Raw genomic sequence first — 18193 nt, forward strand, 5'->3', positions numbered from 1 at the left:
GGTGCTGTCTTCATCGCCGGTGCTGTCTTCCTCGCCGGTGCTGTCTTCCTTCCCGTCGCGTCCCTTGCGAAGCTGTGCCCTAGGTTTGCCTCCTCGCCGGTGCTGTCTTCCTTCCTGTTTGCCGGCGTCTCCCATCACTCAGCAGGTAATCGGTTAACCCCTTTTCTATAGCATTAGAAATGCTCGATTCTGGTCTGCTTGAATAGAAAATGCACAAGGGTTCTGCCCTAATTTCCTGTAATCAAATCCAAATCCCGCAAAGCAAACACGGGAATGGATTTTAAATCCAATCCAATCCAAATCCCATGGAATCCAAATCCCTCCAGGAATCCAAATCCCTCAGAAACATTCCCGCAAACCAAACGCACCCTTTAGAGTTTGATCCTTTTCTATGGCTTCCATGTGCAAATAAAGCGTTAGAGTGCGCTTGGTACATAGACGGGACGGGACGGGACGGGACTGGACTAGTGAGGTAGTTGGGTGAAACATTGTGGAAGGTTTTAATTTGACAAGGGTAGTTTAGTGATTTACCAATCTGTCATGTTCCATGCACCAAATGCATTATGGATGAATTTGTCAAGTTATAATGACTATAATGTAGCCCCGGTTCGAAGGCTAGTGATATCTAACATAATTGATCACTAGTATGAAGTTATTTGCAGGCTCTTGGACAACTAACCATTACCTTCCTGAAGATGCGTCCTTGACGTTCTATTAATGTGAACAAACCAAACTGTGAGAATAAGTGGAACCCTGTTAGCGCGCCCTTGAGGAGAGACGGGAGGTTCCAACATATATCGAGGAGAAATGATCCAAGTCTAGCTGAAATGGGACTCCCAATACAAAGGCTAGACATGCACAAATTGTCTTTGAGCGTCAAGTCCATAAAGTGGTACACATTGGCTCTAATACCATGTGAAACTATGTGGAACCCCATTAGATTACTCTCCAAAAGAGCATTTGAGAGAAGGAAGGTTCAACGTAGAGGGAAAATGGTCCAAGTCTAGCCAATGTGGGACTCCAACACAAACAACTCAGTATAATTCCACCCGGGAGTGGGGTCTAGGGAGGTGGGGTGTATGAGAACCTGTCTTCTACCAAAGAGTAGAGTGGTTGTTTAAGTGCAAAACGGGAATCACCCAAACACAAAGGTTGATAATCACATAAAAAAATACCTATAGATTTCTAGACCATCTTATATCTATGATATGTGAGATCATCTCCAAGCTCACCTTTCTTCTTGTTCAATTATAACTCCTATTAACTTGGAATTTATTAAATGTAACTTCTTGGTATACTTAAATGCCTATCTTTTGGCCTAAGCGTAGACCCCACGTGACGATCTTCGCTATGTAAGTTATTCCGGGTAGCGTTATTGGCTAGAAAACCGTGTTCCCCCTTCTTCCCCAAATACAACCCTTGGTGGTTCTAAATCTGGGGTTTCAAGGACTCATGGATTATTATTATAATCATAAAAGGAGATATACTATTGGCCTTGAGGTGGAAAGAACGAACTCCCATAGCCCTCACTGTCGTGCCCTTGTGACGAGATTAGAAGAGATTGATGTTGAACTCAAGAAGGTGTTAATTTTCTTAACATTTGTATCTTGATGCTCTTACATATCATGTAATTTCTTATTGATTTAATAGTGTGACCACATAATCGTTGTATTCATTGCATCCAACTTTAAACTCGGTTTTGTTTTAGCTATTATTCTCATCATTTCCAGAAAGGGCTTGAATTGGAGATTTTTCTTCGATTTGGGGAGATATCACTTAAATATCTAAAATCTATTGATCATGATTTCATTCTATTTCTATATTTACTTTTTGGGGATCATTGGTTTCTTAAAGCATAGATCGATCAAGCCCTAGAAATGTTTACGGGTGAGGTTACTATCGATTAAGATTCTTTAGCCGACAAAAGATTCTTTATGATTGTTTTCTAAATGCATCAAGTGCAGGTTAATGAAGAAGCCAGTGATAAGGTACTAGAAATTGAACAACATTACAATGGAAAACGAAGGCCAGTCTATGTTAAGCGCAACCAGATCATCAAAACTATTCCCGACTTTTGGTTGACTGCCGTATGTCATTTATCAAATGCATTATGTAAAGAAAATCTTTCGGGTAGCCACCTTCTCTACCCTTTGGGGTAGAGACAAGTTCTGCGTACATCCTATCCCCCCAGTCTGAGACCCTACCTCTTTGTGGAATATACTGGGTTCGTTTGGTTTGGTTTGGTTTGTTGTATATACATCTTTCTTTTTGTTAGAGTAATACCCCTTAAGATGGCATTAATCGAGCTTTTAACTTTCATAATGCAGTTCATGACCCATCCTGCACTTGGTGATTTTCTGACTGATGAAGACGAAAAGGTTTGTTAATGATGTGTTATTGTAGCAAAGCATCATCTAATTCTAAGACGATTGTGAATATCATATTGTATGTTCTGTCGGTACATCTTACCCTTGACCCTATCTTCTCGTGGGATATACTGGGTTTGTTTGGTTTGGTTTATATTGTATGTTCTGTTAGTACATCTTAGGGCCTGTTTGTTAGCATCCTAATGCGCTTAATGGGACTCAACTTATTTGGTCAGCCATACATGGCAGTTTTTTGTAGTGGCTTAATGATATAGAAAGTGGCTTATTCAGTTTGCTTCTCGGGGGGAGCTTGATGCATAAAGCTAAGTTTTTCCAAACTTGCCCTTCCCAGTTAAAAAACACCCTCCTTCGATATATGAAAAAACCCTCTTAAACAAAAACCTCCCATTTTAACTAGACAAATTAATCTCATAGACAACTTTATCCATACATGACTTAATGGAAAAGCAACCAAACAACCCCTTACTCCTCTAGACCCTACCTCCCAATGGGATATAATGGTTGGGTTGGGTCGGGTTGGGTTTGTTTATATTGTATACTTTGATAGTACATCTTACCCCCTAGACCCTACCTCTTGGTGGGATATACTGGGTTTATTTGGTTCATGTATATTGTATGTTTTGTTAGTATCTTACCCCCTAGACCTACCTCTTACTGGGATATACTGGTTTGTTAGGTTTTGTATATATTGCATGTTTTGTTAGTACATCCTACCCCCTAGACCCTACCTTGTGGTGGGATATACTGGGTTTATTTGATTTCACATATATTGTATGTTTTGTTGCACATCTTACGCCCTAGAACCTACCTCCTGGTGGGATATACTCGGTTTTTTGGGTTTCGTATATATTGTATGTTTTGTTAATACATCTTACCTCCTAGACCCTACCTTCTGGTGGGATATACTGTGTTTGATTGGTCTCCTATATATTGTATGTTTTGTTAGTACATCTTACCCTCTAGACCCTAATTCCTAGTGGTATATACTAGGTTTGTTTGGTTTGGTTTGTACTGTATGTTTTGATAATGAAATATTTTTTTTTCTCAATATAGATCTTTAAGTATATAGACTCTCTTGATGTGGAATACTTCAATGATGTGAAGTCGGGATACTTTATCACATTCGTAAGCTTATACTTTCCTCCTAGTGATTAAAGAAGTCATAGTGAAGAAGTTATTGACGTCATCATAATTTGTGTCTTTCTATTAGGAGTTTAAACCGAATCCATATTTTGAAGACACGAAGCTGGTAAAGACCATTGCTTTCTGTGACGAAGGAACCATGAAGATAACGGGTACAAATATCAAATGGAAGGAGGGGATGGTACCATCAAAGCTCATAGCTTCTTGTCTGTTTGTTCTTTTTGTGTTTGTACTACCCGTCTGAAAGCAAATGCATTTTTTTAAACGTGAAGGGTTCCGCTAATGGAGTTGATCATGGGAAAACAGGGAACAAACGCCCGGCACCAGAAGAGAGGTAAATCCCCTACTGGTATGATCTTTGAGGGTGCGTTTGGTATCAAGACAAGTAGAACAGGATGGGATAGTTGTTTGGCATTTGATAGGATAGAACTGGACGGGAGAAAATAGATAAAATGACCAATTTACCCCTAATGAGTTGTTTATACCTTTTATATATTTTGATTAATTTATGTAATTTATTAAAGTATAATAAAATAAATATTTTTATAACAAAATATATCATTTGAAAGTTCTCGTCAAGACGATTAAAATGAGACCAAAATAAAAAGTTTATCTAGCTTCCAATTTTTATTTTATACATTTTCTATATAGAAACCGTATAAAAAATATTTTGAGGACGGTAAAGTGAAAGTTTAAAAGCATAAAATACAATAAATAAAATTTAAAGAATGGATAAAATGTAAAGAGGGAGGTGTATCTGATGTTTTAGAAGAGAATTAGGTTTTATTTTGAGATTATATTGGTAAAATATAGGCCTGTTACAAATAAAAGTTTTGCCAAACATGGAACAGTGATCCATGTTCTGTTCTGTCCTGTCCAATCCAGTGTACCAAACGCACCCTGAAGGTTTCTTGTGGCAGGCTACAAAGTGATGAATTGGTTTGGACATCTCACCCCAAAAGCTGTAGCTCAAAGAAGGAGGATGTCCAAACCACATATATGCATCTTTGTATCTTGATGACCTAAGTTCCTTATTGTATTAGGATTCCATATAATCAAATGCCTGATCTTTGATGATGCAGCTTCTTCAGTTGGTTCAGTGAAACACACCAAAAAGAAGGTGGAGGGTTGATTCGCGATGAGGTAAAATGACAAATACTTTGTTTCTTTTGAGGTTGTGCGTTTAGTGTCCAGATAGACATGGCAGTTGCTCATGCGTTTGGTAGGACAAAACTAGACATGACAGAACATATAATGAGTTGTTTATATCTTTTGATTTTAATTTATGTAATTTATTAGATCATATAATAAAATAAATATTTTTATATAAAATATATATAATTGGAAAGTTTTCGTCAATATGATTAACATGACACCAGATAAAAAGTTTATGTAGTTTCCAATTTTTATTTTATTTATTTTATTATTTTATTATTAATGATATTTAATAAATCACATAAGCTAAACAAAATATAGAAAACGTATAATAATAATAATATTTTGAGGACAATAATGTGAAACTCTAAGTAGCACAAAAATACAATAACTAAAATTTAAAGAATGAATAAAATGTAAAGAGAGGTGTATTTGATGTTTTAGAAGAGAATTAAGTCTTATATTAAGGTTATATAGGTAAAATATAAGTTTGTTTCCCATTTTGTGAGTCTATTTCTTCATATTTTTCTTTTGCTTATGAAACTGCAGGTAGCAGAAATAATCAAAGAAGATCTGTGGCCAAATCCTCTAAAATATTTTGGGAATGTAATTGCATTTTGTTTTGATCTTGTAGAATATTTCCTTTTACTCATACTCTAACTAAATAGCAAACGATATGTAATTTTTTATTTGTGTAGGATGCCGATGAAGAACCTTCTTTAGAAGATGAGGATGAAGAGGTAAATGTCTAATACTCCTGTTGTCCCAAAATAAGTGTCTACTTTCCAATTCTATCCTTAATCATGTGATCATAGTTTTAAATTTTGTTTGAGGCGTGAGGCGGTGCCTCTTGGACCCTGGACGAGGCTAACGCCTTGGTTCAATGAGATGGTTTGGTGAGGCGTGGGGTGGTGTCGGATGATCTGCTTTGGTATTGGGTTTTTTTTATCCTCTTTATAGTATAAGTGTCTTTTTTTAATTAAAAAAAAACTAAAAGGCAATGTCCAATGGCCCCAATGTGTACATTTTATATTTTAAAACTCAAAAAGCTAGTACTTTCTCCTCTCAGTCAAAAGGTATGGTTCGACCCTTCCTCTTCCTCCAAACAACCAATTTTTCTGCACCCTCTTAGCCTGTCTCGCGGTTTCATTCTTTCCTGTGTCAAAAACCACTGAACCAACACCCTTAGTAATTTAGTTATATATATAGGGGCAGGTTCCAACAAGAAGCTAAACATTTTGTAAGAAAGCGAAAGTTTCAACATCATATATGATTACACGCATAATACACAAGCTTAATCATATATGATAAAATACATGTTGCATTGATAACACATAGACGCTTAATCATATATAATTACACACACCCAAAAGAGTGTAATCATATATGATATTGAAACTTATCGCCTTCTCGCCAAATACATATATATGTATATATTGATATTGTGTATATATATATATATGTGTATATATATATTTGTGTAGTATACATACATATTTTGGTGTGTATATATTTTTCTGCCTTATGGATTACGCCTCGCCTCGTTGAGAGAAAACACCTCAAGGCCTGATTCCGCCTTTTAAAATCTTGCATCAGATCGAGAAATTTATTACACTTCCTATTATACACAGTAAATTGTCATTTAGTTAATTAAATAGTTTAATAATTTTGATAGTAGACATTTACTTTGGGACAATGGGACTATAAGTTTTCGTATTTCTAGCCATTCATTGATGCATCTCATCTTGCATGCATACTTCATGGGATTTCGTTAATGCTAGATAATATGAAACCTTAGAAAGCTTATCTCTGATCATGCATTCATCGCTCCTTTACGTTACTGATGGCAGGAAGGCAATGATGGGGAGAAATGAAAGCTGCGTTTGCTTGTATCAGAATGATACTTAATATGAGTTGAAATATGCAGCGATACAGTAACTAGGATTGCTAGTAGCTATCTAGCAACGTTAAATCGACTCCTAATACCCTATGAAGTTGCTTATGGATGTCCTAAAGTTTGCTTTTGTTTATATTTGCTTGTGTTTTGATTGTTTTCTATACATGTAGAGTGTTGATGCTGGGTTTTCTGCTGATATAGTGACCGAAAGGGTCAGGTCTGGACTGATTGGACCAAGACCATACCTGTGAGCTAGGGACAATGTTGAACCATTGTGGACAATAGCCATCATATTAGTTTCTTTATAGGTATTTGGGTTATGAGTCTGTTCTTTTGATGACTTGATCATGTTACAGCCGTTCTACTCGTTGGGTAGAGGTCAAATTTGCGTACATCTTAGGGCATGTTTGTTAGTAGTTTAATGGGCTTAACGGGACTGCAACTTATGCGGTCAGCTATGCATAATTGTTTGGTAGTGACTTAATGATATTGAAAGTGGATTATTCAGTAAGCTTCTATGGGATAGATTTATGTAAAAAGCCAAGTTTTTTTTTCCAACTTGTCCCTCTCAATTAAAAAACACGCTCCTTCCATCTATGAAAAAACCTCAAATCTATATAGACAAATTAATTCAGACAGACGGTTTTATCCATACAGGAGTTGATGGAAACTCAACCAAACAGCCCCTTGCTCTCCCTAGACCCCTATTAGGTTAGTTTGGTTTGATTGCTTCATCTTTTGATGGATTGATCATGTTACAACAGTTCTAATCTTTGGGTAGAGGCTAGGTTTGCGTATATCTTACTCTCCGCAAACCCCTACTGTGATTGTTCGTTTGAGTTGGTTCATCTTTTGATGGATTGATCATGTTACAGCCAACTCTACTCTTTGGCTAAAGGCCAGGTATGCGTACATCTTACCCTCCCTGGACCCCTATAGGCTTTGTCTGGTTTAATTTAGTTTATCATGATAGTTGCGCAACATGGATGCAACATCCATTTCTTTTAAATCTATTACTTATTTAGAGATGGTAACCAATTTGAATTCATGGTTGGATGTAGGATATAGTTTTCAAACTTCTTGGTATTAAAGACTTAGGGTTTGTTTGTTAACAGCTTAATAAGCTTAATGAGACATTACGTCAATTATACACGACTGGTTGGCAGTGGCTTAATGATATAGAAAATGACTTGTTCATTAAGCTTCTAGAGTGGGAGCTTTATTATGCAGAAAGCCTTGCCCCTCCAATGAAAAACATGTTCATTCCATCTATTAAAAAACCCTTCCCACAACAAAAACCTTCCCAATATATATATAAAGATAGATTAATCTACAAAGACGGTTTTATTCATAAAGGACTTAATAGAAAACGAATCAAACAGACCCTAAGGTTGCGGTTGTTTACAACGAAATGAAGTCAAAATTGGTTTTGCCTGGGTGACTCAGTGGTGGTTCGTTGAAAAAAGTTCCAACATCTAGACCATTACAAAGGTCCAAATCGGTCAGAAAAAAGTAATAAGAACATGATTCAACTAAGAATTGGTCAGAAAAAGATGAAGCTTTCTCATGTATTACTTTTCACATGTTAAAAATCCACATTGAGCAACAAAATGCAACAACAGACCCAACCCTATAAATTGTAGCATAAAAATTATAATTCTCTACCCTCCCCATGAAAGGATCCATAAACTACTTGTGACATGTAAGAAATCGAATACAAATTCTCTTACCTAAGTAGAAAATAAGGATCGAAATCATCCCAGATAGCCACATTGTCGTTCAGCTTGCTGGTTAAACGGTCCACAGGTTCACCTGCAGATTCCTCATGTAGTCTAACAACTGATAGAAAAAGGTTACGAATCAGAGGATTACCAAGAAAGGGTTTGATGGCATCTCCAAGATCAGCAATTTCCGACATCAGGGTACTGCTGTTCTTCGATCTTTGCTTGAAAATGCACCGAGATAGAGTGTAAACACCAAGAAGATTTGAATAAACCGGCAAAAATGCATCTTTATGGTTACCCAGACCACCAATCCAATCAACTGCTTGTTTGCCCCCATGTCCCCCAGCAAAGGACATCAACCGTTGAAAGAATCTCCTTCGCCATTCGTGTAAGAAATCCATGCCCCCATTGCCACCCGCTGCCAAAGATTCCGATACAGGAAGATTATCTAGATGGAAACAACAAATCTGGCAAAGCAGAAGTTTTTCTTCATGATGATTATCAATCTCCTTGTCGAAAACCTTTCTAACAAGATCCCCTCTTGAGATAACGTTATTTGATGCACTTAAGATCCAATTAGAAAGATAATCAAAGTAGTAGTCCCAATGACCGAAGATCGTAGACAGATGATGTAAACTAGATATTATCACTTTGTCTACTTGGCTCGGAATTACACCCGCTTCCGAACTGATTCCATGAAAACACTTTTGAACATCAATGGCAAGTTTACTTCTAAGAGAAACATCCTCATCTTCTAGAAGCTTTATGCATGCTGACCATACATCAAGTGTTCTAATAGCATACATGTTAACAGCCTTTTTCCGATCAAGATTATCAGATGGGGTCTTATTATTGGTCACATACTGACCGATAAACTCAACGGCTTGAAGTAGACCAGATGCAATGACTGATTCAGCGGCTGCCTTACGTATGTTAACGGGCTCTGACGGATCACCATGGTGTTTGATTAGTTCGACATAGTAACTGATACGATCATTTAATATGATCATGTGATCCAATTGGTTTTCCTTATCGAAAGAGCTCGTAAACAGATTAGTGAACTGTTTTGTGCATACTCCCATGCAGCACAACAGTATTTCTCGTGTTTTCAAATGCCGGGTGAGTTTGTACAAGGAAACTAGTTTATCCCAGAAGAGAAATAGTGAATCGGAATCTATGTTACCTACAAACCTGATTTCTTGAAGGCATTTTTTTTTGCTGCAAAGTTTCTGAAAATTGAGCAGATTCCAAGTGAAAAGTATTTTCAAGATGTAACAAGTGCATCTGTGATTCTTTTCTAGAGATAAAAGATTCACCATCATGGAATGGAGATGAGGATTGATCCATTTGATCAAGCTGCTCTTGCATGATGATGGATCTTCACCATCATCATCATCATCATCATCTGATGCTTTAAGGAACCAAAGGAGCCACTTTAATGTCGCAAGACGAACTTCATATGATGCATCTGACAAGGACCGAATCAACCTATCTTGGAAACTGGAAATATCGCTGCTTGTTTCCAATATGTGGTTTAAACCAGATGCAGGGGGGATGTGTGTCCGTAAGACACGGATATCTTCTTTATCGACGGTTTTTGATGTTTGAAAAACACAGTTGAAATATGAAGTTGCTGCCTGTTTTCGACATTCTGCTGTTGTTGGATCGTAATAGGGTAGCCCGTAAGAAACTTCTGCATCTAAGCATTCGATAGATAACTCCCAAAGGAGCTTGCAGATGGGATTGAAACTTTTGCTCGTGGGACACGTTCTAGCAATACCGAGCATGATATCAAGCACCCTTAAGAAACTGCTGTTGAGCGTGGAACACGGGCACAGTTTGGGGCTGCCGATCCAAGAACGTGTGACAAGAACTTGGATCAAGTCGTCTAGAATCTGATCTTTCTTGGAGAAATCAGCTAAATCTCTACAATTTATATCTAAAAGAGAGATCACTTGTAATAGCAAACCATGAATCATATTTGAAGAAGCAATCTTGTCCCCATTAGAAGGCAACTCATCGACAATATTCAGCAGGATGACTAGAAGTCTCTCATTGGATATCAGGCCCGTTAAAGCTCTTGATGCAAGAACACGAACTCGAAGGTTGCTTTGTGTTGAGCACCTTCTGATGAATGGCATGAATAAAAACGGGTCCAACCCGTCTCCAATTTCACTTGCAATTGTCGAAGGCTTGAGCCTGGACAAGAGAATTAACATGGGGCACAAGCTTGGATGCACGGCATTGGCGAGATTAGATCCCAAATGTTGCGGTGACCCATCTGTTAGCAACTCGGTGGCAATCTTCAGTTCACTATACAAGAACGGATGCAATAACGGGTACCTTCATAAAAGAAAACCCGTTAACATTTTTCTACGATTTTCAATAATCATAAATGAGAAATGCAATGAATGGTGCATAAACAATAAAACAAAGCCAGTATATCCCACCCAGAAGTGGGGTCTGGGGAGGGTGGGATGTAAGCAAACCTCAAGAATAGAGTTGCTGTTTCCATGAGGACTCTCGGCTTGTGCAAAGTGTGCAACAAGGATAAAGCTTTCTAAAAAAGAACATGAGAACAGGTACAAGAAAACATAGCCAAGGTAGGAATGACAATGAACAATGATTCTTTGCTATAAAAACTCTGTAATACCTATGGAAAAATTCAATCCCAGTCAGCGCCCGTCTGGCAGATTCTCGTTTATGTATGTTAAGGAATCCAACCATCCGACGAACTAAAGCTGTGTATGCAAGACAGGCACTGTTTCGGATTTCCCAATATGACGAAGAAAAAGAGCGTATAGACATTATCATAGCCTCAGCAGAGAAACCAGAAGTATCCGTTGCAAGATTGGTATCATTGAATGCTGCTCTAAGAACATTAAATGCATGTACTGTGGGAATAACACCCTCATCTCGAATCTTTGAATTCACTGTACTACCATCCATTTCGATTTCCTGTTTCATAAAGATTTCTTGGCGGGAATTTGTTGAAAGATAAGTGGATGAATCTTTGCCGAAGGTTTTTGGTTCGTTTTGATCGTTCATGGATCGGTTGGCTACATCTATTAGCCATCGTATTGCCCTTGGGAGGAGTCTCTTTGGTGTACCTTCGGGTTCCGACAGAAAAAAGGCAATAAATGCAGCAGGAATACCTGCACTTCTTCTCAGCAAGTCATCCACTGTTTGTCCTTTGGCAATTGTTCTTTCCATAAGTTGTTCCATCCAAGATTCGGTTAACTTGCCAAGTCTGGTAGATTAGAGATGGTGTTAACAGTGGAAGTACATATATTTGTAACCGTGTGTGTGTGTATATATATATATATATATATATATATATATTGTTACTCCTAGAAATTCTAAATTCTGGAAGAGAAGGGCTGTTTACTAATTGTTGATCACCTCTTACTGGGTAAGAGATGCTTACCCGGTAAGAGGTGAGGTTGTCTACCATACAATCTGACCGATAAATGATGCTGACTCGTTAAGGAAGGAAAGGCTTTCTTACTCAGTCAGTGCTTACCCAGACCAATCTCTTACCGAGATCGCACTCTTAGGGTGCTTGTTAACAGCTTAATGAGCTTAATGGACCTCGCAGCTTATTTGGTCAGCTATACATGATTGTTTGGCAGTGGCTTAATAATACGGAAAGTGGCTTAATGATGTAGAAGGTAGCTTATTTAGTAGGCTTCTAGGGGGAGCTTTATGCAGAATCGCAAGTTTTTTCCAAACCTGCCTCTCCCAATTAAAAAACGTGCTCCTTCCATCCATGAAAAATCCCTCCCAAACAAAAACTTTCTCAATCTATACACAAATTAATCTACACAAACAACTTTATCCATACAGGACTTAATGAAAAATCAACCAAACAGCCCCCGCTTAACGCTTACCCAATTTGAGTTGGTAAACGACCTTTAAGTTTTCCAATTTCCTGGACAAATGTACCTGTTTAAGGACCTGTTTGTTAGCAGTTTAATGAGCTTAATGCGACTCGCAGCTTATTCGGTCAGATATACATGACTATTTGGTGTGGCTTAATGATATACAAAGTGGCATATTCAATAAGCTTCTTGGAGAGGCTTTATGCAGAAAGCCAAGTTTTTTCCAAACCTATCCCTCCCAATTAAAAACACCCTACTTCCGTATATGAAAAAACTCTCACAAATAAAAACCTTCTCAATCTTTAAGGACAGATTAATCAATAAAGACAACTTTATTCATACAGGACTTAATAGAAAACCAACCAAACAGCCCCTATGTACGCAAATGGAAGTCCAAAAAGACGCTAAAGGAGAGAAACATACCTTGGATTGTCTGAGCAAAGTAACCGATTGCATAATGCAGTAAATCCTGCCCTTGTCTTATCAATTGCACCATTATGCTTCATTTTCATGAGGACTTCTAGGAAGTGATTCCCAATAGTCTCTAGTTGTTTGAAGTCAAGCACAACATCATCGTTCATGCTTGGATCACCATGAGGGTCTGATAACGGGTCAAATTCCCTCGATATGCCTGAAGTGGGCAAAGGAATTTTCCGTATAATAGTTCCCAGAAGAAGACTCACCTAGGATTGCAGAATAACAAGCTTTGCAATTAAGTATCTAGGGGAAGGTTCAATGAAAATACATGATATCATGAATTATAATGCATGCTATGAATTATAATGCATGATATCATGAATTAGAATGCATGATTATTCAGGGTTATTCATCATGAATAGTTAATGAAATAGTTGGTTACCCAGTTCTCAAATATTTATGGCGCTCATTTCAACTTCCCCCAAGTATCTATTAGGGTGCGTTTGATACACTGGACAAGACAAAATATGGATCATTGTTCCACGTTTGACAAGACTTTTATGTGGAACCTACAGGAACAAAGTGGAACAAGCGTGTTCCATCCCCACCCCATGAAACAAGGTGGAACAGACCTATATTTTACCAATATAACCTCAAAATAAAACCGCATTCTCTTCTAAAACATCAAATACGCCTCACTCTTTACATTTTATTAATTCTTTAAATTTTATTTATTCTATTTTATGCCCTTTAAACTTTCACTTTACTAATCTTAAAATATTGTTTTTATACATTTTTTATATTTTGGTTAATTTATGTAATTTATTAAATATTAACAATAAAAATATATAAAAAAGGTAAAAAAAATTGGAAACCACGTAAACGTTTTATTTTAGTGTTATTTTAATCGTCTTGACCAAAACTTTCTAATAATATACTTTATTATAAAAAATATTTACTTTATTATAATCTAATAACTTGTATAAATTAAACAAAATATATAAACAACTCATTATGAGTAAATTGGTCATTTTATCTGTTTTGTCCAGTCCAGTTCTGTCTTACTAAACATTGAACAGTTGTTCTGTTCTGTCATGTCCGTACCCTTATGGAAGCATAATGAACACCAAGTACCAATGCAAAAGAAAACATAGCAACTAGCAAGTACCTCTTTCATTGCAAGCCAGCAGCCAACCATAACAACCTGATCGGATGGTCCAACATCCTGCACCAATTTCGAACCTGTTGTTTCTTTCTCCGATGAGCCCACAGGAACATCCAAGTCATCCGTAGCATCCCATATGTCCAAATCATCATTCACAAGATCAACCATATCCTCAGGCAAATGCCACGCATCAGCCGAGACCACAGAAAGCGCCATTGAAGTTATTCTCATGACTAACTCGAGTAGTTTCTCCAATGCAAGTTTCATACCCGAAATATTGCTCAAAACTAAGTCGGAATTCCAATCCATTTCCTCAAAAGTATACCGAAGTGTAAGCAACACCCCATGAACAAAGCTGTTCCTACAAGCATCAGAAAGATCCTTTTCTCCCATTTCAACAGAAGCATGCAGCCAATCAATGAGCGATGTTACATATTCTACAACGGGAGAGCAAGTTCTATAATCTCCATTCTCTAGTGTCGGATTCTGTGAACAAAAAGAAACAGCATCACAAGACGGTTTGACAATCCACCCAAGATCCAAAACATATTTACTAAAGATGAGCCGCATTGTCAAGGCTCCAGCGTCACTTTCTCTGACACGAGGACTACAAACTAATTTCTTAGCCCAGATAATTACTTCTTCGACCATTTCTGTAGTCGAGATTCCGGGAAGTGGGGTTGGGAAATGAAGCAGAATGCGGAAAGAATTCTCCCTCAACCGATCCCAACTGTCAACAATTGAACCTACTAGCAATAAAGTTGCTTCGGGTGATATAAATCTTGCATCATATGGAGTCATAAGCACAATTTGGGAAGCAGAATCTTGGTTATCTTGCAAAGGAGGTACAATTGGCCAGGTATTGTTCATTATCAATATGAGTTCCATTGCCATTATCTTTCTTTCATATGGAGCCGAAGGATAGCATGAGAAAAACAAAGAGCTACTCAACCACTTCATAAAATGAAAAAGATCCTCTGCCCTCTTAAAATTGGCATCTTTTTCTGTTTCTTTACAGGGAAGAAATCCACCATTTTTAACCGCCGAAGGTTGCCAGCCTCCTTGTTTGATCTGTCGCTCCAAGGCAGTCCGAACCCGAGAAAAGAATTTTCTAAACAAACTGGTCAACTTCATCTGAAAAGAGGTTGAAGAACACCTCATGTTCAAAGGCATTGCTTCTTTCATCATACTTAGCTCCAATGAGGATGGAAGACTGGCTGTTTTAGGGTTTAAAAACAGTGACTCAACTGCATCTGTGCGAAGAGACTCATCAACATGGGTCAACGCGAAAACTAGCCACTTTACAAGAACTTTAACTCTTATTCCTTTTACACAAAGAAGAGCGTAATCAGCACTTTGTTCAGTCTGCCCCATCTCTTCAAACCTATCAACGTCTCCTTCAATCAAAGCAAGAGAGCGAGAAACTTTGAGCAATGAAATTAGTACCGCCACCTTCTGTTCAACTCTAAGATTCATATTTGCACCATGAACATCTTGAAAAGCAAGCACATTGTCTTCTCCAACAGGACCAACAGAGATAAAAGCAAGCATTGGAAATATACTCTCCACATCCACATCAAGTATCACTGGAAAAGCATACGTGTTCAAATTTGACCGTAGCTTTGAATTTCCTGAAGCAAGTCCATGCATAAATGGCGGCAAGCAAACTTTTCTATAATTTGTGTACCCACTTTCCACTCCATTGCTACTCCAGAACTCATCACGCAAACATTCAAGAAAACACTTCAAGAAAGATGTGGCAGCACAGCATACATCATCATCGACGTATGCCCATGCTGTCTCAAACATCATATCAGGACTCATCGCTAAAATCGTTTTAGCTCCAATCCTCTTGGTGAGAGAAGCTAATGGGACATATCTACCCTTGCAACGCGCACCCATCCGAAGAAGATTGGATGCAATCTTCCTTAAAAACAACTGAATTCTCTCCTTACCACCATCCGTCGAAGGGAGACTAGACTGTATATCTAAAAAGATGTCGAAAATTAGATGAACTTGTTTGACAGTTTGACTTAAAGGATCCTCCAAGTTATTCCATACGATTCTCAATATCCGGGCACCTATGTCATCCGCAATGGGATCATGATTCATTGCTTCATCATTGTCGGGTGTAGTTAGTATCAAAGTTTTTATCTGTTGAAGACAAATTTGCATCACAGTCAATGCGTGAAAATTGAAGTGACTATCGGTGGGGTTCTCACAATATTTACATAATTCTGGCAAAATCCCATCATAAAGTATTGTTTGAGCTGACATTCCACCCTCCAAACAAGCTTCATAACCACAAACGCCATCCTTTGATACAATATAAGGAGTATTAAGTAGTGTTCTAGGGATGGCAGTAAGGATTCCTCTTATGAAACAGAGCCTACTAAGTGCAGAAAAACCATGAATTTGCGAAAACAGATTCCCTTTATATGGAATCTTCATGATCACAGCTTGAAATCTGTTATTGGAACTTAAAACAAAATCTTGATGGAAGATAAAGATACCTTCAATAATCGCCAATCCAAGGTCTTCGGGACAAAGACAAACCTGTAGTGCTGCACAAAAACTCACCCCTGCAGCCACATAACAATCCCTGGAAAAAGCTTCTGACTTCAGAATGCTTAAAATGGTGGTCAGAATCATCTCCATGATATTGGAATCGTGCAATCCATTCAAACTGGTGAACTTCAATGGACATCGCTGAAGCAAGTAATAGATAGAAGATAAAGCTTCTTGACATTGTTCCATAACAATTGGAGATGGTCTAGACCAATTGTTAGTCTCCGAAATCACACTGTTTAATCCAGAAACCACATCTAATCCCATCAAAACTGCACATTCCTCCACAATTTCCACCAAATAACCCAATTTCGGAGAACTCATCATCGATAAACCCACACGAGAAACACAAAACCTCTTCCGTTTGCCATTCCCATTTACATCGCCATTAACATCTGCATACTCCTCGCATAGAGATCGAAAGCAATCACCAATTACAGACTGAAAATCTCGCGTTTTCGCAAGAACAGAAACCAGAGTCCTGTGTAATGGTACGGAATTTTCGAGGAAAAGAATCTCGAGATAGAATCTGGAGGCTTGAGAAACGACGGCTTCGTTGCTGTTTTTAAGCAATTCAGTGAAAGCGGATGCGACCTTCTTAGCGTGATTGAGTTGAGCGTAAGTTGAATTGAGAGAGACGAGTTCGTTGAGATGCGAGTAGAACAGGCGAGCAGATGCATCATGGTCTTGAGATAGAGCCAAATTGATGAAGTTATCTAGGGTTTGTTTGTAGTACTGAGGGAAGATGATGGCGCTGTAAGTGTAGCGGTGGCGATGTTGTAAAGCTCGCCATTTCGCAGACATGATTGAAAGCAGTAGCAAACGTCAGCAATGGCGGACGGAAGAAGTATGAAAGTCTCCGGCGGTCTTCTTTCTCTCTACCGGCGGCGGAGAGAGAGAGAGGCGGCGTTGTTTTTGCAATGAAAGAAGGGCGGGGATTTCTGAATTTTTAGGGTAATCTTTTTACAAATTTTGATATGCCAATTACATTCATTAAAATAACATCATGTTGTTGTTTGGCAATTACTAAATGGTTTAATGTAAAATAATATAATGATTAAATGGCTTTTATGATACAGTGCAAAATGAAATATAATTATTTGGTAACTGTGTACAATGAAATTTGGGCTTTTAATAGTTGAGGAAGATTCAGGATACAAAATCATTTAGAGGGTTTTAGAACCATTAAGAGACAGACTTATTTTTTGCCAAACAAGATTCACCTCTTAACGATTCAAATGTAGTTTCTTAATGGAACTATTAAGAGGTAAACAAACAACCCCTAAGGTTTAAAAGAACGTGAGACGTTACGTGAACATGACGTGACTTAAAAGCAGTCAAGCTTGGGACGCATTCTTTTAGTTGTGACATAAGACGGTAAATTTGTATATCACGTATATAATTTTATATATAGGCATGTGTTTTCTAAAGTTTGTGTGATTGATATTCAAATAGAATTGGAAGAGTTTTACAGCTTTGTTTTAACTATAAGTACATGGCATATGTTACTCCAAGAAAACTGTGAAACCTAGGGGCCATTTCCCAGACGCTTATCCGGATAAGTGCTTACCAGATGAATGTGATAATGACCAAGAATCTTACCCGGTAAAAACGACACAAAGAACAAGAGTCTTACCCGGTAAGTGAAGACAACGACTCTTACTACGGTAAGCGCTTACCACGTAAATTGTTGCATACAATATCATTTTGGTAGACTAAAATCATAACCGGTAAGTAATGATAGTGTTAAATTTTACCGGTAAACGCTTACCGAGTAAGGAGCCGTTTACCAAATGTTTACCAAATTAATTAAAATAGTCATTTTCGGCTTGTGGTTTTATCTCTTGGTCATTTCT

At 37.8% G+C, this 18193-nt stretch overlaps 2 protein-coding genes across 4 annotated transcripts; one reads left to right on the forward strand and one right to left on the reverse strand.

The window, feature by feature from the left end:
* Positions 1-1724: 1724 nt before the first annotated feature.
* On the forward strand, positions 1725-6909 carry LOC112512772 (NAP1-related protein 2-like). 2 transcript variants are annotated; one of them, XM_025118909.1, is made up of 9 exons: positions 1725-2087; positions 2328-2378; positions 3441-3512; positions 3598-3711; positions 3803-3864; positions 4613-4673; positions 5235-5291; positions 5384-5425; positions 6536-6909. In XM_025118909.1, exons 1-9 carry the CDS (start codon positions 1950-1952, stop codon positions 6557-6559), a joined length of 621 nt encoding a protein of 206 aa, XP_024974677.1. In that variant the 5' UTR covers positions 1725-1949; the 3' UTR covers positions 6560-6909. The 2 variants fall into 2 exon arrangements, with proteins under 2 accessions (XP_024974677.1, XP_024974678.1); XM_025118910.1 differs by lacking the exon at positions 1725-2087 and adding an exon at positions 2103-2224.
* A 1215-nt stretch (positions 6910-8124) lies between these two features.
* Positions 8125-17235, reverse strand: LOC112512581 (thyroid adenoma-associated protein homolog). 2 transcript variants are annotated; one of them, XM_025118624.1, is made up of 5 exons: positions 16283-16364; positions 13773-15923; positions 12611-12870; positions 10960-11556; positions 8125-10649 (listed from the first exon to the last, which is right to left on the reverse strand). In XM_025118624.1, the coding sequence occupies exons 2-5, from the start codon at positions 15879-15881 to the stop codon at positions 8309-8311; spliced, it is 5307 nt and encodes a 1768-aa protein (XP_024974392.1). In that variant the 5' UTR covers positions 15882-15923; positions 16283-16364; the 3' UTR covers positions 8125-8308. The 2 variants fall into 2 exon arrangements, with proteins under 2 accessions (XP_024974392.1, XP_024974391.1); XM_025118623.1 differs by having other exon boundaries at positions 13773-17235.
* Between the last annotated feature and the right edge of the window lie 958 nt (positions 17236-18193).

This window comes from Cynara cardunculus (assembly GCF_001531365.2).
Source record: "Cynara cardunculus var. scolymus isolate 2C chromosome LG 5, CcrdV1, whole genome shotgun sequence".
Classification (NCBI taxonomy): Eukaryota; Viridiplantae; Streptophyta; class Magnoliopsida; order Asterales; family Asteraceae; genus Cynara; species Cynara cardunculus.